The 26383-nt window shown below is 38.6% G+C and overlaps 1 protein-coding gene across 5 annotated transcripts in view; it reads right to left on the minus strand.

The window, feature by feature from the left end:
* Positions 1-25051, minus strand: part of Cldn8 (claudin 8) — a 45246-nt gene extending 20195 nt beyond the window's left edge. The window contains exons 1-3 of one of the 5 annotated variants that reach the window (XM_076943116.1): positions 24200-25049; positions 2647-2703; positions 360-1003 (exon numbers count right to left, since the gene is read on the minus strand). In XM_076943116.1, coding sequence (XP_076799231.1) covers positions 2678-2703; positions 24200-24863 — 690 coding nt within the window. In that variant the 5' untranslated portion in view covers positions 24864-25049 and the 3' untranslated portion in view covers positions 360-1003; positions 2647-2677. The other 4 variants (XM_076943115.1, XM_076943117.1, XM_076943114.1 and 1 more) reach the window with 4 other exon arrangements.
* Between the last annotated feature and the right edge of the window lie 1332 nt (positions 25052-26383).

The raw sequence follows: 26383 nt of genomic DNA on the forward strand, positions 1-26383 counted from the left end.
TCACTTAGACCAGAGGATTTAAGAGTTATTTATTTATTATAAATACACTGTAGCTGTCTTCAGAGATACCAGAAGAGGGCATTGGATCCCATTACAGATGGTTGTGAGCCACCATGTGGTTGCTGGGAAGTGAACTCAGGACCTCTGGAAGAGCAGTCAGTGCTCTTAAGCACTGAACCATCTCTCCAGCCCAGACCAGAGGATTTATATGAGAGAATACTAACTCTCTTCCCTAGACTCCCATATTAAATAGCTGAAATTAAATATCTTTGATGTGTGACATCTTAAACATCCATTTAAATTTCTTTCTTTCTTCCACATCGTTTAATCAATCCAATACAGTTCAAGCTCTCTAAGAATGCATTAGATTTCTTTTATTTTTGAATAGTAGCATTAATGGAAAACGTAATGACGGATTTTTAAAGAACTCCAAATGTGAGGTTTAGTAATTCCCCTGTTGTGATATTTAAGGTAGATTAAATACTATTTCTAAAGGATTGTGCCTGGGTTTGCCAGAGACATACAATTATATCCACAGTTCAAGGCAACTTTTGTTATTTGTTAGATATGTGAAAGAAAGATGACTACATTCCTAAGGCATTTCCGGTTCAGTTCTGTTAAAAACAGCAGGGAGGAAGTCTTTCTTCCCTGTGTGATTCAGTGTTGTCGCACCTGGAAGACAGCAGGCAGCCACATGAATCGCTGTGCTCTTCCATGGAATTATTACAGAAATGTAAAAGATTGTTCAAGGGAGGAAAAAAATCCCAACATCTAGAAGAATAACTACTCATGAAAGGTTTTTCTCTTAATCCTTTAGGAGTGGTCTCTGTAAGCAGAAACTGATTTTGTTCTTGAGGTTTTGTTCAGTGCGTGTGATCCATGTCTGAAGAAGTAAAACACCAAACCTTCATTCATTCACCAGAGTAGAAGCCTTCACAATGTGGTGGGATGGTGAAGTCTACAGCACTCTGGAGTATACCATTGTCTGAGGATTATCCTAAAGCTGCCAGCCATAAAATGAAAAACAACAAAATTGAAAAAAAATAGGAATGGTAGCTTTTCTTAAAAATTAGCAACCAATGACTTAAGGGGAAAGCAGGTACACATGGTAAATAATTTTTATATTCATCTTAACACTTTTCCCAAATTATAAAAATGAAGATAAAATAGCCCACCCCTGAGACTTAGCTATATAAAAGATTCACTGAACAATGCTGTGCTTTGCACTGTGCACCCAGCTGATAGTAAGTGTATTTGTAAATACAAGTGCTAATTATTTACGCTATTGCTTGCATGAATAGTACACGGATTCAGGAGAGTTTTGTAGTTCACTTCTTACCATAATTAAATGGATAGTAATTCAAAAGCATTGGCTAGAAACCATGAAAACAGAGTCTGTGGAGCATGGCATCTCTGAATTTAGAAGTCAGAATATGAAATGGGTTTTGGCTGTAAACAAATGAGTCCAACATTAACAGTCATTGGAGACTCAGTGTCTTCTGCAATGTGAAATTTTACTCCCCAAAGTCATTATCAATTACTTAATAAATTTAAGTAATAGCTATGGTCCTCAGTAGCAGATATATTTTTAAGCTTTTAAATTTTATTTTATGTTTTGTGGGTGATTTGCATGTTTGGATAACTGTGCACATGCTTGCCTGGTGCCAGAAGAGGTCAGAAAGGGCATTGAATCCCCTGACACTGGAGTTAAAGATAGTTGTGACCCACACTATTCATGCTAGAAAATGAACCTGTGTCCTCTACAAAAACAGTAAGTGCTTGAAGCAATCTCTTCAGTACTAGTAGGTAAAGTCTTGAAATACTAGCTGCCCATTTTAATTTTAAAGTAATAATAGCTAGAAGCAGAGCCATCTACTCATGAAAAACCCAGAAAAACATTAATTGTATAATTTTTAAAAAATTATCATTAAAGCTCATACTTTGAAGTTGATGAGACATTCCAACAATCTGTGGTAGAATATGGGGAATTAACCACCAGTGCCTTTCCTGCGTTACAGTGCAGTCACCCATCTAAGACTCTAAAGACTCAGTAGCTCTTTGATGTTCCCATAGACTGGCTCTCAGAACACATTCTTGTGCCTCTGTTTTAATTTTGCCCTTGGCTGATTACAACCAGTTACAGTGAAAGAAGATGTAGATGAAGGGTAATCTGGTTGAAACATAATATATATTGTTATATTTATTGTTTCATTAGCCTAATAGTTTGTCAGGGATGCATTTCATGTTATTACACAAATGTCTACTTAGTCTTACTATGATGCTGTTCCACCATATGAATTTATACACCCATGATTTATAATGGTATGTCTATTTACTACTTAGAAGATAAAGGAAGGTATTTAAAAACTTTCTCTCTAGTAATTATCCTTGGCTTCATGGAACATACACCCTTAGTAATGATAGTTTTGTGTACAGTTGGGAGTTCAGGGAAGATGTGATTGTCCTGTGAAGTTTCAGATGATGAGACACTGGCTTTTGTTTCTATCATGTGCCATTTGTCCTCAGATAAATACACAAAAGGTGATACCAAAAGGCAAAGGTAATGCCCTGCTTCTGAATATGTCAGAATAAGATAAAACAAAATTCTGTCAATTCTGATCTAAAAGATCTTTACACAATACTTACAGGCCAGATGGGATCTCTTGACAGCTTCAGGTCAAAGCAGCACTGAGACGTCTAGACCTTGAAGAAGGGAAGAAGGTGAGTTTCTATTCTGAATCATACTGACATCCTGTTAGAAAAGAAGAATTAAAAATAGATATTGAACATTTAAGTCAGCCTATCACACATAAATACACTCATGACATAATATGCAGAAGAATCTTATCCTTTATGAGGCTAAATACACAGCAGTTTATGAATTTGAGTTTTTGGGCAAAGCTGTAAGTAAGTAAAATGCATTCAATTTTTAGAATATCCAAAATATTTTTCAAACACTTGGAACTCTATAAGCATTTCCAGACCTGTGGGAGAATTGCATCCTTTTTTCTCATATTCCTTTTGCAACAGTCATGTAACATGTTGCCTCATATTCCTTAAAAGGTAGTGAAATCCAGTGCCCTTCTATCGAAAAGGACAAAGAACCAGTTTAAAATGGTGACATGTTTTCACGAACTACATTAAAAGATAGCTGATAATTTCTCATTGCCTTTTTTTTTAAGAGGTTATTTTTGGTTATTTATGCATGTTCATTTGTTCTATTAACACCATACTGTGCTAATGACTTTAATAATTTCTTCTAGTCTCTACCCTTAATGTCTCCTCACCGTCCTGCTCCAGGGGACAAGTGGCCATCTCACTCTTCTACAGCACATGACTTCAACCACAGTTGTTTTACTACCTAAAACATTTCTAATCAACTTTATTTCAGTCTCAGACTTAAGGGGACCATTTTGCTCTTATTCATTGTCTTTGCCAACTTTAACATCTTTCTCATTTCCCTTAAACTTCCAAATCTGAAGTCCTTCCAACCAGATTGTGCCATATATTTATACATTTGTTCCCTGTAATCCCACTGTGATATGTTTGAAGACCCATACAGGATGCTTGAAATACAAATAGTCCCAGAGTTGGAAATCTCCAATGAAGGTATGTGATTTGCCATCTAGTGGATCTAGCAGTGAACTTATTTCTTTTCTGATAAGGTTCTACTACCTTCTTCCATGTCTCCTGTGTCTCTGTCTATGTGTCTCTTTGCCTTTCTCTCTCTGTCTCTCTGTCTCTTTCTTTTTGTCTCTGTCTGTCTCTCTCCCTCTTCCTTCCTCCCCTTCTCTCTATCTCTGCCTTTCTGTGTCTGTCTCTCTGTATTTCTGTGTCTCACCACCCCCATCTCTCTCTGTCTCTCTGTCTCTGTGTGTGTGTGAGTGTGTGTCTGTGTGTATGTCTGTGTGTTTGTGTGTCTGTGTGTGTGTCTGTGTGTATGTGTGAGTGTGTGAGTGTGAGTGTGTGTGTGTTCCATACTTCTACTCTACTTCTCTCATTTCTATTAAGTTCCCTTCTTTACTTTTCTCTTCATCAAATTCACTCATTATCTCACTGGTTGTGATTAATCTCAGATAATCTATTTCAAAATAAATTAATCCATCTATAAAATCGAGTATTTTCTGAGGCACAATATAGCTACAGGGACTATGGATTACAAGAAGAATATCTGTTGGTGGTTCCTGCTCTACCAACCTCTCTGTGATTCAGGACATTGGGATGTAGTCAATCATTCACATAAAGCAAGTAAACAACACACTTCCCAGCTTTATTTTGTTCTCAGTAGACCTCTGAAACACTTTGTCTCAACCTCACTACCTCCCATATCTTTCTACTCCTCAATTCTTTCTTTAAAGTTTTTTAAAGACAAATTAGTTGCCCCTTTCTTGCTATTTTTGATATCCATTTGTGACCCTCTCATTTTTCTTTTCGATTATTTCCAAAGACTTCATCCTGTATAACTTCCATCAAAATGCTTTCCCATGTCAATAGCAATCTCTCTGATTTGTTAAATCTCATCCTCCATTTTGACTTCTCATTCTTAAGAGACAATATAGCCAGTTGATAACTTCGTTGTTCTTTCTGTGCTGTCAGGATTGCCACTCCTAATTTTTCTCTTTTATCTCTAGCTATGTATCCCAACTCCTATGTGGTTGTGTCTTATTGTCTTGTTCAACTTATAAACACTACAGCTCTATGGTAACTACATGCTGACAGTTCCCCAACTTTTATCCTTGATCTTAAACTTTCTTCTGAAATATAAGGTTATATGTGTATGTCAGATCTATAATCTATATCAAAAAACTCACAGTGAAGGGCAAATGTATTCATAGTATCCATCATGTCAAACACTCATTTATGGTGTTAATTAGCTTCTCAAGATATCAATTCATCCACAATATTTGCTACATTTTATGTTTTTCATTTAACATTGAAGCTTTTATTAATCAGCAACATGTCTGTCTTGTCTTCGATTATATGCAGAACTGAGTGGCTTTTAACCCCTCTATCACTATTAATGTTATTCAAGTTGCATACAAGTTCTATCTACATTACCCGGAGATGAAAGATGGTCTAATGTAACTTCTGCCCTTGCTCACATATAAGTGAGTCTTAATACAGCAACCAAGATGATCCATGGAACACTATCATAATACATGACTTCTCTGTTTAAGCATTCAGGAAATCTCCTCCTACTTAGAGTAAGAGTCAAAGTCCTTAAAATACCCATTCTTATCCATCTTTTCCCTACTGCAGTGTTCATGCCAAGCTGAACTTCTGGTAGATATTTAATTAATACAAGCAGCTTTGGAAGTCTTCCTGTATGCCCTCTGTGTGGACGTGCTTTCACAGTCCTAAATTCTTCCTTCATGTCTTTGCTTTAAAAGCTTTGAGCATCTCATCCTATATAAAATGAAGTGTCTCCTATAGCAGCCTTTCTTCCTACTCCTCAATTCTGACATATTCTTCTCAATGGGCCTTCTCCCAAACTTTCACATAGACAGAACCAGACACAAATGCATTGTATGGAAAAGCAAAGGCTGCAAACTCAGACTCAACTTGACAAGGGGTTCAGTGGCTGTCTCATGAGTTGCAGCACTGACTCACAGTCACAGGTCCTTAGGTGTCATCTCATTAGATGCTAGAGGCATAAGAAAGCTGGAGCTGAGATGTCTGGGAACAAAGTATTCTATGGGATCAGTCAGTGACACATGACTGGTTCAATTTCATTGGTCCTAAGTTAAAATTTAGAAAAACTTGGCACACTGAGTTATTAATAACATGCTAATAACCTTGAGTTGGTTTTCACAGGTTACTGTTTAGCTTACCAGATTCAACCTAGATAGTAGCAGTATGACCTCTTGTAAGTTTGGCTTAGCTGGCTAGACTCCTGAATAGATTGTTCTAAATACAGGGCTCAATTTCTACAGGATAGGTTCCTGTAGGGTGTGCATAAGAGTTTTAAAGTCATATATGGTTTGGCTTCTCTTTGCTTATATATTCAGTGTCTTGTGCATTTACCTCTTTAGACATCACTGTCTATCTCTCCTTCTTGACGTATATGCTTGGGGACAAAGACATTGTCGGGTAATTTATTACCTTAGGGATATGGCTTGGCACTTCATAATTTCCTTATGCTTGGTGGCCTGTATACATCCCATGCCTACTAGTGTAAAGAGGACCTATATGATTGCACCTATTCTCATGAGTAGTTAAATGAAAAATAGACCCTGTCAAGGATACTGAAATAAAGTCATTTGATAAGCTAAGAGTCAGGACTATCTTCCCTATGCTTCATTTTGGTGGTTAAAATATATCTTCCCTACAGATGGCTTGCAAATGACCCTTAAAATGATGGAATCTATGAAGAAAGTTAAAATTTCCTGTGTTAAAAATCATGCTGTGAAATGATTTTGTTTCTCTTTTACTAACTTTTGAAAGTCAAAGCAATAGGATGGAGTCTTATTGTGAACTATATAGATACAAGCCACAACGGTAAGTAGTTTCAAAGGTGTCTGCCCTGTCATTCACTAGCTTTGCATTTGTAGGAATGACTCATGTGTCCTTTTGGTAGAGAGTAAACCAGAGCGCCTCCTAGTGTTGACATTCGAGTTCATCTGGAGTTAACTGCTCATCAAGAAAAGGCAAATCAAGACAGGACTACTTCAAGGAAGGGGTTTGGGATCTGAACAGAATTCGGAAATTAATAAATACAAATGCTGAATAAATATAATAAAATATTCATTGTCTGTAGAAATTTGAAAAATGCAAATTGAAACAACTTCAAGATACATTGTATCCCTGTCAGAATGACTATGATCACAAAACAGCTGACCACAAATACCAGGGCGGCTAAGCAGCAAAGAGAACCATTATTTCCAGTCCCTGGAATTGCAAGCTGGTCCAGTCACTCTGGAAATCAGTGTGAAGACTTCTCAGAAAATGAAAAACAAAGCTACCAAATAAACCACCTTGTCATTTACCACCATGCTTTTTAGCTCCTCTTGTTCCTTGTCCATAGTTGATCACCCATGTTAATTGCCACTCTATTCACAAAGCTAAGAACTGGAAACAACTAAAATGTCCTTTAACTGCTGAATGGGACATGAAAATAGAATTCATATATGCTACAGAATATTATTCATCTGGAAGAAAGGTAAAATCATGAAATTTGCAGGCAAAGAAGAAGAAAAAGACAATGTCATATTGAGTGAAGAAACTGGGACCCAGAAAGACAGATGTGGAAGGTTTGCTAGCATAGGTACCCAAGAAGCGTACACGTGAGTACGTTATTCAAGTTAAGTAAGAACGAGCTTAGACACTCTAATCTCTAACAGTGAATGCTGTATTAGTCCTCTGGTTTGTGGTCATTCTTATCGTCAGGCAAAATTAACTTAGCTATTTCCATCTGAACTCAGAATTTCCAATGGTTTTTATCCCCAAGTCTGAGCTTCCATTTAAACCACAACACAGTTGTCTACTCAGTGCCATTCAGCCAGTGTTCCCATACCTTTCCAGAAGGCTTTCTGCAACTCGGTGTCACTGATGACAGCAAGTTTTCACAAACAGCTTAGGAGGTTCTATTGCTTTTTCAATTTCTCTAATTGTAAAGCTTTGCTCTAGGAAGATTAATAACTTGCCTAGTTTTCATGGCTATTGCGCCTCAAAGGTAGAATTAACTGCCTGGTGTATCTAACTTAACGATCTAGATACTTTGCCTAGAACTACTCTGGAGACTTATCTTTAAATTTTAATTTCTCCCAATTCTCATTTTCTCCACAAATAAAATAGCCTCTTTCATCTACTAAAGTATATGCAGAGACCATTTACTTTAAAACTAAACAAAACATTTAATTCTGGCCATCATTAAAATATAGATTCTGGCAACAGCAAGTCATCTCCGTGGGTCAAGGCACTTGCTACACAAGCCTGAGGACCTAAGTTTAATACCTGGAGCCCAAAATAAATTATAAGCATGTAGGGAATGTTATAATGAAATATACTGGCTATTCAATTAATAAATGCTAATAAATAAAAAATGTGGAAAGAGGGACTAGAAAGTTGGCTCATTGATTAAAGTACTTGCAACTCTTCAGAGAATCAGGGTTCAGTTCCCAGAACCTCCAGGTCAGCTCACAACATTCAGTACCTCAAAATCCAGGAAACCCAATGCCCTCTTTTGGCATCCTTGAGCATCAGGCAGAAAAACAACCATGGACATAAAATAAAGATAATTAAAATAATTTATTCCTCAGCTTTACTCGTGTGATTCAGACCTGGTGTGTTTTCACTCACCATACACCTCAGCAAGAATCTGCCATTAAATGAATGCAACATGAAACTTGTTTTTTTAATTGTAAAAGTCTTCAGATAACACAGGGCTACTTAGAGGCCAAGTTCTCGAATGATGAAAGTATCAGCTGCTCATTAATTACTTTCTGAATAAATGAGTAATGTGTGAACTGTTTTGATGGTATGTTTCCCTGCTTATAGTTTAGGATCTCAGAGACTGTGACTGTGTGAATGATACCTTTCCCTGCTTAGAATGCCTGCACTCATGTTATTTTCTGCAGCATGGTCGTGTAAAATTAACACATATATGATAAAAGCTTTACTTTGAGTTTCATATTTTGATTTCCCCCAAACTACTGCAGGATACTGTCTGTCACAGTGCTGGGCAGCGGCTCTCACTCAGCTTCAGAACAAGGCTTAAAACACTGTCAAATTATAACAGATGCAGTAGGCAGTAACCCCATGGTCTAGATATGGTGCTGAGGAGAGGTCAAAGAATGATTCTGTCTGGTGAACCAATAAGTTTGTTAGGCTTAATTACAGGATTGTGAAAGAAAGCTTACTAAGAGGAATTTGGCTGATGGGGGGCGGGAAACGCTGCCATAGTAAAATGCTTTCACCTGAGCATGGGAGATAATATTTGCAAAGGCACAAGGAAGGCGTGGAAGTAAGAATATTAGAGAGGACTTGGGGTCTCGGGTTAGGTTGCAATAATATTGCTCAACCCTCGTTCTTGTCTCCATTTTGTTGAGGATTTCTGGTGGGTTGTCACAGCTGCCCTTGTTAAGATAGCTTCAGCTGTGCTTTGCTGACCACATTCCACAGTACTTTAAAACAACATTTTATTCATTTTAAAGCCAGGGGAAAAATGATTCAGACTGTATTAATTCTGAAAATAAAAACCATCTGGTTATTCTTGCATGAGAAAATTTCCCATTTAAATATTAGATGCTGATATCCAAAAGTCAAACTTAGAAGTGATACTATCTAAATTATAGATGAATTGGATTAAGGAATCTAATCTAAGCTATTCAAATTTATATGGGGATTTGATTTTTATTTTGTTTAATTTTTCCTCTATTCAGATTCTGAAGAAACTTTGGAGACAGGAAAACCTTGGGATACTAGATCTTATTCCGTAGAAATCAAAAATCATTTCAGATTGGATATCTGCTAAACGTTTTTACTCCCAGTAATTTAACATACTATGAGATGCATTGAAGGCTTGACAAACCTAAGATGATGTTCCTTGATATGCCCTTAGCTCATCAGAATCTTAAAAGGATTTCTGTTAAAGTACTATTTTTGTATATAACATATTTTAAAGAAACACATGTTGTTCAGCACATGAGTGCTTGACAAACATGAACAAAATACGTATTTATTCTGTCATTTATGGATTTGATACATATTAAACTGGTAGGTACTTAAGAAACAATTCATAAAAAGTAGTGACTACCTATAGTATATTTTATAGTTACAGGAACAAATGTCTACCTGTCAACAACAGGAAAATCACTGTTAACTGGTCTTGGATTAGGTCTCCAGATTGAAGTCAACAACATAGAAAAATCATACCTGTACAAGGCAGGTTGGTCTGATGCTGCTTGTATTCAAATGCTAAGTTCTGTACTGCAAGATCTGGTTGCCCAAAGATGAGGCAGGGACAGAGAGAGAGAGAGAGAGAGAGAGAGAGAGAGAGAGAGAGAGAGAGAGAGAGAGAGGAAGAAGGAGGAGGAGGAGGAGGAAGGAGGAGGAGGAGAAAGCAGAGGGAGAGGGAAAGAGAGAGGGAGAAGGGGAGGGGGAGGAGGGAGAGGGGGAAAGAGAGAAGGAGAGGGAGAGGGAGAGGGAGAGGGAGAGGGAGAGGGAGAGGGAGGAGGGAGAGGGAGAGGGAGAGGGAGAGGGAGAGGGAGAGGGAGAGGGAGAGGGAGAGGGAGAGGGAGAGGGAGAGGGAGAGGGAGAGGGAGAGGGAGAGGGAGAGGGAGAGGGAGAGGGAGAGGGAGAGGGAGAGGGAGAGGGAGAGGGAGAGGGGGAGGGGGAGGGGGAGGGGGAGGGGGAGGGGAGAGGGAGAGGGAGAGGGAGAGGGAGAGGGAGAGGGAGAGGGAGAGGGAGAGGGAGAGGGAGAGGGAGAGGGAGAGGGAGAGGGAGAGGGAGAGGGAGAGGGAGAGGGAGAGGGAGAGGGAGAGGGGGGAAAGGGAGAAGGAGAGGGGGAGGGGGGAGGGGGAGGGGGAGAGGGAGAGGGAGAGGGAGAGGGAGAGGGAGAGGGAGAGGGAGAGGGAGAGGGAGAGGGAGAGGGAGAGGGAGAGGGAGAGGGAGAGGGGAGAGGGAGAGGGAGAGGGGGGAAAGGGGAGAAGGAGAGGGGGAGGGGGAGGGGAGGGGGAGGGGGAGAGGGGAGAGGGAGAGGGAGAGGAGAGGGAGAGGAGAGAGGGAGAGGGAGAGGGAGAGGGAGAGGGAGAGGGAGAGGGAGAGGGAGAGGGAGAGGGAGAGGAGAGGGAGAGGGAGAGGGAGAGGGAGAGGGAGAGGGAGAGGGAGAGGGAGAGGGAGAGGGAGAGGGGAGTTGGTTAAGAAAGACGAAGTAGCCATGGGGTAGATGGATTGTGAGCACATGGCCATCCATAAGAGTCAGCCTGTTGGGGTAGGAGCTGTCCAGGCAGAACAGATCAAGTGATATCTCAGTGTTATTAACAGGGAAGTAGACAAAATATATCACAAAAGGTTGATATCTGTCCATCTCTAATGCTTTAAGGCTTATAAATAAAATGGTTTGTGTCTTTTATTTGGAAACTAGATGATCTAAGGTGAGGTTGACACCCCCAAATAATATTTATCACAATACTTATATCTAAAATAATATTTACAAAGTTCTCTTTAAGCATAGGTGTAAAATAATGGATTCATTACTTTGTATTCTATACTCCCTATTATGAATTTTAAAGATGGGTTGGATTTTGATGGGCCATTTTGTCTACCTCCTGTATCACCTCAGCAATAGGAAACTGATAATGGTTCAAACTAAAGGGTTAATTGGGGGAAAATTTGTCTAGCAGCTACGTGCTGAACAACACACATTTATTGAAAATAAAGAGCCTTGGCTTTCTCAATGCAGTTTCAGTCTTTTTTTCATCAAATATTAACTTGAAAAACTGAAGAGGAATGATTTTTTTTATTAACTATGTACAGAAGGTATTCTATAAGGGACAACTGGAATATTATGCGTGTCCCATTGCTATTGAAAGGATAAAGGTTGGATGCACCTTCTCTTCATATAGCCATTTTTCTTCAGGTACTTTTATTATCTGTATATAAAGAAATGTCTGAATATTAATGTGAATTGGCTTCAAGACAAGTGTGCAAAGACTTGATGATATCATATGCCTTACCTCAATTACTGATGTAAATTTAAAATACCAGGAACCAGTGAAGAAGAATAAGTAGCCCAGAGACAGTGAAAGAGGTGTACATTTATTCTTTGATAAATAATGCATGAACAAACAACAAGAAATGGGTTGTCTAATAAATGAAACTGAAATGTGCTTCATTATTAAACCACTGGCTTCTATCCACATTTCACCATGTTAGGAAGTGCATTGACTTTGGGAGATAAGATGACTCAAGTTAAATTTTAAAATCCATACCAAAAAAATTAGTCAAAAAATCTGCTTACTCCTTTAGTTATTGTTTAAAGATAAAATCAAAACACAATTTGTGTTTAGTAGTGTAAAAACCCTTCTCTTCCCTCTTTGATATTGTGCATTTTATTTTTTCTCCATACATACATATAATTTTCTTTTTTATTGTTGATATTATAATTACATTTCTCCTTTCCCTTTCTTTCCTAAAACTCTTCTGTATATCTCTCCCTGCTCTCCTTCAAACTCATTTCCTCTTTATTCATTACTTGTTATTACATGCAGATATATACAGATAATATATGTACAACTTCATAAATATATGTATATATGCTTATGTGTATATGTATAGAATATGTACATGTATATGTACATGTATATGATGTATAAGTACATGGTTTCTAAATACAACCTGCTCAGTCCATGTATGATTACTTGTATGTATGTTTTCAGGTCTGAATGCTTGGCATTGGACAAACAGTGTGTTCTTTTCTCAGGAAGACTACCTCTCCAAGTCCCAGCTGTCTTAAAAAGTCTCTGTGTGTTTATTTGATGTACTAACTGGGTAAGGATTAACTGCCATGGTGATATTTTCCAGCATTAATTAATATATAGAAAACCTTAATAATCTTTTTTACCTCTTCCAATCACATGTTTTCATTCCATATCTGAAGATAATATTTCTTAATGCCTTTTTCCATATCTTAGTTCATCTGACTTCAAGATGTTGCTTTCTGATGTCATCACGTTGTCTGTAGTTTTATTGTCTTCCTCAGAAGTTCAGTTGTTCCCATGACTACATAGTTCTGCTTGGAATTTCCAGCGGTAAGTCATTTGCATTCTATATACTATTGTCTTTAAGATGTTCTGGCACTATGGAATATTTGCTTAGTAAAATATAAGAACAGAAATAATTTGAAAATCAAATTTTACATTTGTTACCCATTTTCTTTTACATAGGCTTTTATATGTGTGTGAGAGAGATAAAAATGGATTATTTTAGTAATAATCATGAAAAATTTTATAATAATGTAAAAATTTTATAATCATGTAAAATTTTAAATTTACAGATGTTTTCTGCTTGCTTTCTCTCTTTCTTTATTATGTTAGTACACTGTGGCTGTCTTCAGACTCGCCATAAGAGGGCATCAGATCCCATTACAGATGGCTGTGAGCCACCATGTGGTTGCTGGGATTTGAACTCATGACCTCAGGAAGAATAGTCAGTGCTCTTAACCACTGAGCCATCTCTCCAGCCCTCATGATGATTTTTCAATTTAAAGCCTTTTTAAAATTGTTATCATTTTGGCTAGAACATTTCACTAACAGGAAGAGAAATGGATGGGTTGCTGTACCTTCATTTGTTAACATGGATCTCGCTAAGAGTCCTCAGGTGAACAAGTTTTTATTAAACATTAGTAGCACCTGACTTTTCACTAAGCACAAATTTACTATTGTGAGCGTTTTCCTCATCTGTCCTTTTAATTATTTTGCCCTGTGTTTTGGGACCATAATTTTTAATCTTCCACTCTTGTTACAAAAAGTATAGAGAAAGAAATATTTCATTTTTAGTGTGTGTGTGTATGTGTGTGTGTGTGTATGGGTTTGTAGATGTATTGGTGTGTTTGTGTAGGTGTGTGGGTTTGTGGATGTATTGTGAATGTTTGTATCTATGTATATATGCTTATCTGTATGTACATGTATTTGTGAATAGTGTGACACATATTTTATACACTTATTCCTGGATGACACTTTGTCTGATTCCCAGCCTTACTATTTTGAATTGTGCTGAAGTAAACATACATGTGCAGTGGAGGTGTCTCTGCTCTGTGCTGTCTTTGATGACTATATTAAAGCTATATAGTAGACTGTATGTTCATGTTGTTTATAGTTTTCTGAGAAACTGAGTTCTACAGTAGTGAGACCAATTTACACTCATAGCAATGTTGTGATCCTGGCCTCCAGCTTAAATTCCTTTTTGATTTGGGTTTATTTTTGTTTTCTTCCTTCCTTCCTTCCTTTCTTTCTTTCTTTCTTTCTTTCTTTCTTTCTTTCTTTCTTTCTCTCTTTCTTTGAAGATCTATCTATTTATTATGTATACAGTGTTCTGCACGGCATATATGCCTGCACACTATAAGAGGGCACCACATCTCATTATACATGATTATGAGCCACCATGTGGTTACTGAAAATTGAACTCAGGACCTCTGGAAGAGCAATCAGGGCTCTTAAACTCTGAGTCATCTCTCCAGCCACCTGTTTGTTTGCTTGATGAAGCTGTCCTCACTACTATAAGATGGTATCTGACTTTTAGGTTTTAATTTACATTTATTGATGGCTAAATGTATTGAATGTTTTCAGATATACTTTACAGCTAATTTTATTTCTTTTTTTTTAAAGGTGTCTATTTGGTTTATTTTGCCATTCATTTATTATTTACTCTTTTGAGTTCTTTATATGTTCTGCAGATTAACTCGAAGTCTGCTGAACATTTGGCAGACTTTTTCCCATTCTGTAGTCCTGCTCCTCACTCCACCACATTCCTTTTGATTAAGACCTTACTGGATCAAAATGAAGAGCTGTGGAACAATGTTCCCCGAGCCTCAGTTGAAGAAGATTTTTGTAGATGGATGCATCTAAGGCTCAGGGAACATTACAGAGGAGAGGGTTGAAAAAATTCTAAGAACCAGAGGAGCACAGACTTTGCTTTCAGATTGTGTCTCCTGGTAGCATCAGAAGCTACACCCCTAATGTCTCATTAACATGAGTGTCCAAACATGAGCTGAAATGGAGATACCACTGGGCATGTGAAAGTGGACAAGAAAAGCCCACAAGGTCTCAACCCTTCACAAAGACCTTTAGGCAACTAAAGAATATTGAGAACAGAAGAGGTGGTTGTCCTCAGATGACAGCAATTGGTTGTCCAGTGCCAAATATACATACAAGTAACATTATAGGGGCAGGTTATATTTACAAATATATGTATATAAAATACATATATGCATGCAATAATTATTTTTAAAAGATTTCATGAATTTGAAGAAGAGCGGGGACAGTATATGGAAGAAATTGGAAGGAGGAAAGGAAGAGGAGAAACATAAGTAAATTACAACCTCAAAAAATAAATAAATAAAACATTACTCATCCTGGAGTGGATTAAAGGTCGCCTCAAATTCCTTGGCAGTCTGCCCTGTTGAGAAATCGTGTTTATTTTTCCACTCTGTAACCCCAGGTTGTCTTTAACCAAGTGCATATACAAAAGCCAAGTCTCATAAAAGGATTGATGAGTTTTTGCTTGGATCTTGAGAACTCTCAGCCTCCATGCTGGATGCCTGGCTTCCTTGTAGAAAAGATGAGATAGAGAGGCCCTGAAGACAGGAGAAGAGGGACATCAGTGCAGCAAGGCCAGATTTTAGACATCATTGTCACAGCAGAAGCTAGTAAAGGAAATCACTAGTATTAACCCATCTAAACTGGAAATCTATCGAGAAGCTGCTTAAGTTCCTATCTTGAAAAATCATGACATAGAGAATTAGCCTACTTTTTTATAAAAATAACATCATTTTCAATTTTGTTTTCTCTATTAATTCAGAGAGAGAGGGCAGGGGGAGGGAGAGAGAGAGATTGTATCTCTATGTCATGGCACTTATGTGCATTAGTGGAGGGCCAAAAATGACTTGGCAGGAGTCAGTTCTCTCTTTCCACCGTATGGGATTGAACTGTGGTTATCAAGCTTGACAGCAAGTACCAATGCTTGCTGAGCAATCTCCACAAGTTTTGAAATAGTTGTTATACAGGAAGACATTAGAATGTGGTCTTACTAATTTTTCTTTTCTATTCTTCCATGAAGTAAAAGACCACCAAGTTGAGACTCCATGTTTGACTTCACTGAGGTGGTGACTTTCTCAGCTTCAAACCAGAAAGCAGTTTGATTTACCTATGTGTCTCCATTTTCCCATCTAATAAAGTCTGTTTCCTTGTTCACAGACACAACAAAACTATGAAAATGTCAATGTATATCTATATTTATAATAAACAGTGAAAGGACAATGCAGTAAAAGTGTTCCGATTTACAAAAACTGAACAACCCCAAACCCCCAAAAAACCAAAAAGGTGGCATTCATGAAGCCCAGGCAACCTTATTACTGTGCTTATGACAAATTACAAAGTATTTCCTCTTGCATAAGGGCCTCTAATAAGCAGACTGCAAAGGGCTGAGGTTTACAGTGGTATAAGGAACACTGGGGGGTGGAAGGAATGCGTATGGAAGTTGTGTAGGAAAAAGGACAGGGTATGCTAAGAAAAGGCAGTCACAGATGAAGCTGGGGACATGGAAACAATGGTGCTGATCGAAGGCAGTGGTAATATGATTTATTCTGTTTACTCTGGAAAAGATGAGAAGTGCCAATTATTTTTAACTTATTGGTAAGAAAGATAGCATCAATCCTGTGCTGAACCAGGAAAACCTTCAATCCTGTTTCTTAAAAAGTTCTTTCTGTCTCTAATATTTTTATATGATTTTCATTGCCTGAGAAAGAAACAGAGAATGGGAAGACTATGAGTTTAGCAACATGCAATTAGTAACTAATAAATTATAGTTCCTGCTTCAAAGAGAATTTATATATATATATATATATATATATATATATATATATATATATAACAAATAGAATAATATATGTGAATATATTCTATTTGTAGAATATATAAATATTCCACATATATATATATATATATATTTGTAGAATACATACATTCCACATATATGTATATGTTCTACTTATAGAATATACACATCCATTATATATATATATTATATATATATATATATATATATATATATATGGGGGGGGGTGTGGGTGTGTATGCATGCATACATATGTTCTACCAGAACCCTGACATGGCTGAGGCAATCTACATTAAAGAACAATGAGGAGCCTGGGAAAACACTGATGGACCAAACTTCTCTCCAGAATGGAATGGCCGTAGACCTGACCCAACTTTCTCACAGCGGGATTGGTACTGGGCATGATCTTCTAAACTGACACCAGGAAACAAGGTGAGTAGGCACAGTGGGGAAGTGAAAACATGGAGGGTCCAAGGTCATCTACATTGCTAGAACGTGACAATGGGCATTAAAGATGAGCAGAGGCTTGGAAGACAAAACTCTAGCTGGGGGTGGGGAAAGAAGCAGCACTCAGTGTCTGCCAAGGCTATTGGCACTTCAAGGCCACTTGCCAAAGATTATAACTTTTCAGTCAGAAACTAGGCCACTTTGTGAGCACTTTCCTTTGTTTTGTCTTGACGTTAGGCCACTGTCCAGCCTGTGCTGGTGGCCCTGAGCTCACGCTCCATCTCCCAGATTGTTTTTATGTGTTTGCCATTTGGGGCTTTCATCTGCGTCAAATGTGACCCATAGCTATGATGCTGGGAGACGAACAGTTTGCCTACCGTCTGGGTGTGTGACTGAAAGGATTCAGTGATGAAAATGTGCTTTGTAGCTACGGTTGCTTCATTACTGGCTGCTGTGCTTACCTGCTGCACTTGGAATAGGAATTTAACTTGAGGTTTGGCATTAGTTATTTTGTGGGCTTCCCTGAGTCATGTGTGCTCTTGACTTGCATGACTGCATGGTTTCCTAATGCTACTTCATTATAATTTCTCCAACTTCACCTGTTTGTTACTCTGAGTATGCCTTCCAGAATTTTGGATTTTTAAACCAAGTCGCGTTCATATATATTTCTTCTTATGAATTATGTTTTTTCCTTTCTGTTCTGAGCCTTCTCATCTCCATATTCTTCCAAATACTCATGATTTTACCTCATAGGTGACTTCTCTCAACTCCCTGCAGACTTATGAAGTGAAAAATTTAGTAGGAAGCTAGTCTTTAAACTGTATCTCCATCTGCTGTCTCTGTTCCTTTTTTTTTTTTTTTTTTTTTTTGTCTTTGTCTCTTTAAGTTGTTCTCTTAGTGACCACATCTCCACATCTTCAAAGGTAAGCGACTGTTAAATTTGGGGTATTTTCCTCTCTCCAGGTTTTGAGTCCTGTTTGGTGTTTTCCTCACAAGGAATCAAGGTTATGGGAACCAGGTTACTCTACTTTACAAAAAGCCAAACTTGGGTGGCAGGAAATGTTCCTGTCAGCAGTGACTCCGTGGTATGCTATTAGCAGTTGTTGTAATCTCTTCGTTAGAATTCTGGGAACTGTCTTTGGTGTCTGCAGCTCTTGAGTTGTCCACACTCCTGGGCCCAACCTTCTCCCAAGGCCGTGAGAAGAAAAGACCCAGACTGACCATGAAGATGACTAAGTTTTCAGTTCCAGTGTTCTCCCTCTTGGGAAGACAGAGTTGCTTACCCTCCAGGGCTGTTTATGGAGCATGTTTAACCCATATTTAATCTCTATCTCTTGACCCAGGCAGAACTGTATGGCCATCCCCAGGCTTATTTAAACATTGCAGTTCTTTCCTCCTGGAACATTACAGACAGAGGCTTCTCAGAAGGCCCCAAGCACTGCCAGTTGGCCAGATCCTAAAAGCTCCTCCATTTGTTTCAGTAGTTAGATCAGAGTTGAGGAGATAGGGTAGAGGAATACTGTAGAAGCTCCAACAAAAGGAAAGTGGAATAGGACAGCAAAGGTTCGTGATAAGGTCATTAAAGTCTCAGGAGGAGAGGGCTATGCATATCCTTGTGGAGGCAGTAGTCCCCACACACCAGAGATGCTCAGAAAGTCAATTGTACACGGGCAAGTCTTTGTCTACACCAATGTGGGAGGGCTTTGTAATCTTAATTTCAAAGTACTTAATATCAAAGGTGATATACTATGTATATATTAATATATACAGAATGCATTATTCAATTAGTTGCATAAACACCTATAGAATATTCTAAATGAACTGTGGAATGCATGTATCTAAATATTATGCAGTATTACCTTATGTGTATGTATAGTAATCTGTTATCTATATTACCTTTTGGAGATTCAGCATTCTCCTCAGATTCCCAGTGAGTACATAGGATTTGTGATGCATCAATAATGTAAAGAAACCCCAAGCACATGGTGGACTTCACAAGGCTGTCCATTTGGTTTTGTAACTACTGTGAAATCAAAGCAAAGTTTTAGCCCCTGCTGCAACCTTAGAACTCACTATGTTGTAAATAACTTTCACTTACATTTAATTAACGAATTAACTGATCAATTCACTATGCATGTTTATATGGGCTGTGTGTTTGCGCATGTGTGTGAATGTGTGTATATGTGTGTGCTTGTGTGTGCATGTGGGGTGCGTGTGTGTTGTGTGTATGTATGTGCTGTGGGTGGGTATGTGCTATTTCTGTATGTGATGTTGTGTGCATGTGTTTGTGCATGTGGTGTGTGTGTATGTGAGAGACAGAGAAACAGAGAGACAGAGATGGAGGGAGGGAAAGAGAGAGAGAGAGAGAGAGAGAGAGAGAGAGAGAGAGAGAGAGAGAGAGGTCAATGTCAGATGCTTTCTCTCAGGAACCATTCACCTTATTGTCTGAGGCAGTTAAGAGCTAGACCTCATTCATCAGATGAGGATGGGATTTGCCTGTCTCTGCCTTCCCACCCCTGGGATTCTTAGCTCACAGCCCTATGGAGGGCTTTCTGCATGGGTACTCAAGGACCAGCTCAGCTCATCACTCTTGGGCACACTTCAGTACCTGCTGTGGGTGCAGAATCATTACAGGGGGTAATTTTGGAGACATGGGTTATACACTACAGTAAGAAAAAAAAAAGACAGTTTCTCTGGGTTGAATGTTTAGACACAGAATAATAGTCAAGACTAATGCACAGTTTATTCTATGCTCAATATTGTGATAAGAGCTTTATGTGTATCCATTTGGTTAACCTTTCAAGCAACCCAAGGGTTGAGGCACTATTCTTGTCATCCCATCACATAGACAGGAAAATAAAGCAGGGTGAGAGGTCAGTTGTGTCAGATCACACAGTTCCACATTGCAGAGCTGAGATTCAGCAGAGTCATGTGGTTGTACAGGTAGAATGCTGCTCTGTCCACTGTACAGCTTCAAGCTGAGATGCTACAGTACTTAGCTAACGCTTGAATAAGTTGTAGTATGATAGAAACTTTGACCATCACTCAGTGTGGATATCCTGAAGAGAAAAGAAATGAGTAGCCAGAGGCATTGAGTGTTGTGGCATTCCGTATGGAACTTTCAACAGACTTATATTTATTGCATTTTGAGTAACCAGGGAGGTGAGCATTTGAGGGCTATTTAAAAGCTCCACTCATTGAAAGACATTCTTAGAAATTCATTGGTGGATGAAGGCCTCTGAAACAGGTCATTGTTAAAATACCTAGAACTTTCCTGTCCCATAAACAGTGGCAGCAATGAAAGACTTTGAGTATAAAGGTACTGTATTTTTTTTACTTATATGCTAACGTCCTATAAATGATTTACACAAGAATATGTAAATATGAATGTTTTGTCTTAGTCTTCATTATAAAAGTACATTTATCTTTCTTGAATTGAATAAAAGATGTAATTCTTGAGAATGTATAGTCACGAAATAAGTCTGAAAATATTCATAGTGAATACTTGATGAAAAAAAATCGGATTTGAGTGTTTCATTCCAAATTTCGTTTTGGTTTTGGTTTTGATGATTGTTTTTAAAGACAGGATATCTCTGTATGATCCTGACTGTCCTAGAACTCACTCTGTAGACCAGGCTAGCCTCAAATCTACAGTAGACTAGGCTGGCCTCAAACTTATAAAAATCCCTCTGCCTCTGCCTCTTAGTGGTGGGATTAAAGGTGTGCACTACCACACACACAGTCTTCATTCCACATTTATGCTTCATTAGTTCCTGTGAGTATTCTGCATGAAACTCCACTGAATTTTCGGAAAGGATGCTCTAAGCAGAGAATCAATCCAAAGCTTCCTAGCTTTAGCATTGCTTTAGGCTGCTTGTCATGTTTGGAAATTTATTTTCTGTAACAACCCAATTGTCTTCAATCCACTGATGGAAGGTAGAGCTAACAGGGACTATGGGGCTCTGCTCTACACAGTGTTTCTTTGGAAGTGAGTGTGGAGTGATTCTTTGATCAGAAACCTCATTTTCTTTGTCCTGGACATGTCTTTTTTTTTTTTTTTTCTTACACAACATGCCTAATATTTTTAATTTCTTTAACGTACAAAAATCTTAGGCCCTGTATGCTGCTAATCCTACCTAAATGCTTAGAAAACAATATATTTGGTTTGAAGTCATAAAACCAAGTAGTTATAAAGTGAAAGACTAAAAACACATGCTCGGCTTAGAATATATCTCATAGGAATTACAGTGGTTGTCTGGCATATCCACACCCCTTATGTTCAGTTCCCAGGAGCATATGCAGCAGCTGCTGTGGAGCACACAAATAACCCGAGCACTGGAGACATGAAGGCAGGAGGATCAGAAGCACGAGTCAGGCTCAGCTGCATACTGAGTCTGAGGCCAGCCTGGTCTACATGGAATCCTACCTCAAAGAAATAAACAAATAAATACATTCTCTTACTCTATGCACACTTTTCGATTTGTGATAATATTTTTTTTCCTCTAAAACAATATTATATAATTTACATTGGCACATGCTTTGCCACCAGCTGAACTATTTTCCAAGTTCAGTATACCTCTTTCAGACTATTAAAGGAGAGCTTTGACATGGAGATTTCTAGCATTTGGGCGTCAACCATCTCTTTGTTTTGCTGGTCACACAATGTTTTTCTATTGATGGAATTCACTTTCTAGATAATAGAATTGTTTCTTTCTGCTACTTGTAGTATGCAAGATATTTGGACTTTACATTGCAGGAAATTCGACTAGCCTTCGAAGATAGAAGCAAAGTATGGTAGAAATACTTTTCCATTGAGTTCTTATGTTTTGTAGTTTTTAAGAAAGTTTCTTGCTAACATATGTACATATTTCTGTATGTGGATGAAGAACATACACCACAGCACACATGTCAAGGATTCTAAAGATAAACTCATGGCTCCAGACTTGGATAACAAGAGCCTTTACAAGCCTTCACCATTTTTGACATATTTTAGAAACAACTCTGATAAGAATTTGGTGGCTAATTGGATGAAAAATAGTATTGATAAAGTGATACAAAAATACAATTTTTGTGAGAAGAGATGGGATTATAGTAAAGGTAGAAAGTGAAGAGACACTTCAAAAACACCAAAGAAGTGATCCCAATCCCTTAAAATATGTTTTAGTGGGGGAGGGGACCAAGAAAATGTGAATGGCGTCTGTGACACTTAGGGCAACTAAGTATTTGTTGCTTACAGACTTTCTTGTATAAGATGGCTCTCTGGATTTTTCTCTAGGCCGTTTTGTTAGTTCTGATTTGTTTCTGCTCCTAGCAAATGTTTTGACTCAAAGAGGCAGAATTGCCCAGGGTGGATCAGCACTTAATATAGTGACATCACCCACATGGGAACAAGAACTAAAGCTCTCCCAGCTAACAGTACTTGAACCTTTAATTCCACATACAAAGATTGGTTTATAAACTAGATCTACTAAAACACGATGGACACTCACTGAAGGCGTTTGCAATGTCACCTCTTATGTTTTCTACTAGTATCCCTGACAATCACAGAACTATTTCTGAGGCTCTCCCATTTGTAAATTAAAACAACTACAATATGAGTATTGCAAAGGTTTAATAATATACTTCACATAAATATGATATATACTCCTAAATCATTCAGCATTGTTTTTAATTCATATGAATTCTCACAAGTTGAAATACATATGGGCAAATTTTTAAAAACTGATTACATACACGGTATTTACAACAAAGACATTTTATTGGACCTAAGTACAACTTAATAGTATGAATATATTAATCAAATATTAGTGCATGTGTGAGGTCATTGTAAAGTAAATTGATTTTAAATCTTACACTGCACTCAAAAATGAATACAAAATCTATATTCAAACATAAATTGTCAATACCAAGTTTTACACACTTGCACAAAGTAGTGAAATAGAATGTAAATATAAGAAATGCTATATTGTTATAAAAGATACAACTTATCAATATCAGAATCACACATGTGAAATTTAGTATTAGATTAACAGTTGTCTCAAATTAGGAGGAAACACACAGTGATACCACCTCTTCAATAAAACTTAACAAAGACGTAGAAAATGGGGAAATCACCTTTAACAGAACAGAAATGACAACTTTGAGTGACAGAAGTTGAAAGAGGACATATTTTTTGGATTTGGAGGACGTGTGCCTTTTTGGGGTAAGAAAATGACAATCAAAACATTCTTCCCCCCGCCCCCTCATTTACACTGATAAATTCCCAAAAAGCTATGCACAAATATCACTTGGACAGTCCCTTACATGGTGTGACTTCATTTCAAAAACAATACATTCTTTTCTCAACAGAAAGGCTAAGGCAAATTCGTTTTTTTTTCTGAAATTGTTAATTTTTTCTAAGACCACTGCTTAATCTCTCTTGTTAGCACAGCCTCACAAAAGCAGTCTGAAAGAAAAAAAAATATTTTGCCAAAATATCTGCTTTAAACTTTAAAAGATACTGCGCAACAAAAAACAAAACGGTGACGTGCAGAGGGAGAGGATAAAGGTGACTGAATTCCTAACTCCTCGAGGCTGCAAAGCAGGATATCAGAAAGCCATTCAGTTTTCCTTACACTAATGATTAAAGCCTTCATTTAACCTTTGCTATAAATAGAGTGCACTAATCCTTAAGCTGTTTTTAGGCAATTAATATCAGCCTTCTTCCCTTTTATCCCCAGGTCCCCTGAAATGCAATAGCTGAGTTCTATTTATTCAGCGTGATGGATTGGCATTTCACTTTAAATAGAACCACATAAGCCTGTCTCTATTTGCATGAGATATAACTGCCACCCGCATCTACTTGTATAATGCCATGACACAGAGAAATCACAGCTTAAACCAACAGTCTTTTGATGTGCTGGTTTAGAGTGACTGATAAAAGGTAGAGCTGCGTGAACCATTTTAGAAAACAAATGGCTATACTTTCTAGAACAATTGAAGCAGCGCACATAATACCTCATTCTGCTAAAACCAGTTATGGAATCATAGACGCTGCATATTTCCTCTAATGAGTGCTAGGCAGTTAAGAAAGGTAAATGGATACACTGTGGGCTCCGTTTCTCTAATATAGTGGCTGGTTTGGTGATTTATAAAGCTTAGCTTTATAGCTACAGTAAAAATACACACACACACACACACACACACATCTACACATACTGACTTTTGGAGTAGATGCTCGGAGATCTCTTTTCTGTGTGGAAACTCTTTTGAGTGGTGCGATGGGATGGTACCGAGTACCTGTAACTGCTGCTCCTTTCAGTACAACAAAACACGCAACAGAACAGTGCTCCTCCGGCGATCAGCACCAGCGCTGTGGTCCAGCCTATGTAGAGGGCTTCTCCAAGCTCGCGCTTTAGGGCCACATCCACCAGTGGGTTGTAGAAGTCTCTGATAATGGAATTGGCAACCCAGCTGACAGGGATGAGCACAACCAAGCCGGTGATGACAAAGATGATTCCGGCTGTCAGCAAGATGCGGCTCTTGACGTTCTCATCGTCCCCCGTGCACCTGGTGCACTTCATTCCAAGGATGGCTGTCAGGAAAGCCAAGAAAGCCAGGACCGACGCAGCACACATCAGTCCTCTGGATGCCTGGAGGTCTGGACTAAGAGCCAGCAGAGAGTCGTAGACCTTGCACTGCATTCTGATGTTGGCATGTCTCATGCAGTTCATCCACAAACCTTCCCAGCGGTTCTCAAAAACCACAATGTTACTTTCGATGAAGGCAGACACTCTCCACTGAGGCATGATAGTCACGGCCACTGTGCCCACCATGCCAACACCACCAAGCACCAGTGCAGCCATTTGAAGAACGTAGGTCGCCATGGTCCTCCCAAGTTTTATCCAGTTGGAACGCTGAGCAGGGAGGTAGGGCCGCTTTCAAGCAGAAATTTGTGTACCTTGGGAGGGAGGGAACAGTTCTCCTATAGAAATGAGCTCACAGCACAGATCGTTGCCCTCTCTGGCTAGATCAAATCTAGTGCTGGCTGGTGAGACAACCCCCCCTCTCCCCCCACATTGGCTCCAACAGTAAACTTGCAAATCAAGTGTGGCAACTTTCTTAGCCAATGAGAGGGGGATGGGAACTCAGGTGTGTCTAAACCAACTCTGGATACCTGGGAAGGCTGGGCTTGCAAATAAACATTCTTTGTACTTCTCTATTTTCCAAGAAGACAGCAGTATGTTTACCTAGAGGCATAATTATGAATGTTTGCACAATCAGCAAGGAGAGCTAGTCTCTCCAGGCAAAAGAGGCATTGCTAGTCTCCGCGGTAATCCTGCCCCTGAGCTGTTGTAACTGAGAGGTTACAGTAAAATCCCTTCCAATGGATTGTACAGGGATGGCTCCAATGCCAAATTAAAGGAGAATGGAGGATTGATAGATTGTTCATACCTGGGAAACGACATTCTTTGGGACACATGATCTGAAAGGTTGATTTAATTTGTCTAAAACTTCAAAGCAAGCTCTCCTGCAATGGGTTCAGCCAGTAGCACATGCCAAAAGCTGAAGCAATTTAACAAAGCAGGTTGCCTTCCTCATTGGCACTAAAAGTATGTGGTGCTTTTTGTAGTTTGTTTTGTTGGCTAGGAAAGCTACCTGTTAGGGTTTGCTTTCCTGAAAATATTGATTTATAATGAAGTGAAAAACACACCAAAAGAAAACTTTTGTAAGGGGGAAATCCCTAAATTGCTTAAATGAGGTTTTCTGTCGTTCCTAAAGCAGAGGCCTTATTTTCTAGCCCCCACTCCCTGCTCTGTCTTCTAGTCTGAAAAAAACGGAATTCTGGATGGATATCATACAACAAAGTCCTAGGTCTTCGCAAATAGCTGGTATTTTAAGTAACATCTTCATTACATTAGATGTTAATCAAAATTATTTTCCCTACCTATGGGAACGTGAGTTATGCAAATACACTTAGCAGCTCCTTGTATGACAATCTGAACTATCTTTGCAAATTGACAGTTGAACTGCAAATGGAGTCAGCCTCCACTGTGACTGGGGAAGCTCCATTAGAAATTTTCTGCTGGAGGCCATCTTTTGCTTTCTGCCCTGTCTTCCCAAACTTAGAGCTATTCTCCTTCAGGTAGTCAGGTAGCTGGAGTTATCCTTGACCTTGCTACGCAGCTGAGAAAATGACCTTGAATTCTTTGTCCTCCTGCTCCTGTCTTTCAAATGCTAGAATTACAGGCATGTACCACCATTCCTAGTTTATTCAGTGCTGGAGATCAAACCCAGGGCTTAGTTACACCAAGAAACCATTCAGTTAACTGAGCTGCATGCCCAACCCTTAAAGTGTAGTTTAATTTCCTATCACTATAACAGAATAGCGACATAAAAAATGACA

This window comes from Arvicanthis niloticus, chromosome 12 (genome assembly GCF_011762505.2).
Source record: "Arvicanthis niloticus isolate mArvNil1 chromosome 12, mArvNil1.pat.X, whole genome shotgun sequence".
Lineage (NCBI taxonomy): Eukaryota > Metazoa > Chordata > Mammalia > Rodentia > Muridae > Arvicanthis > Arvicanthis niloticus.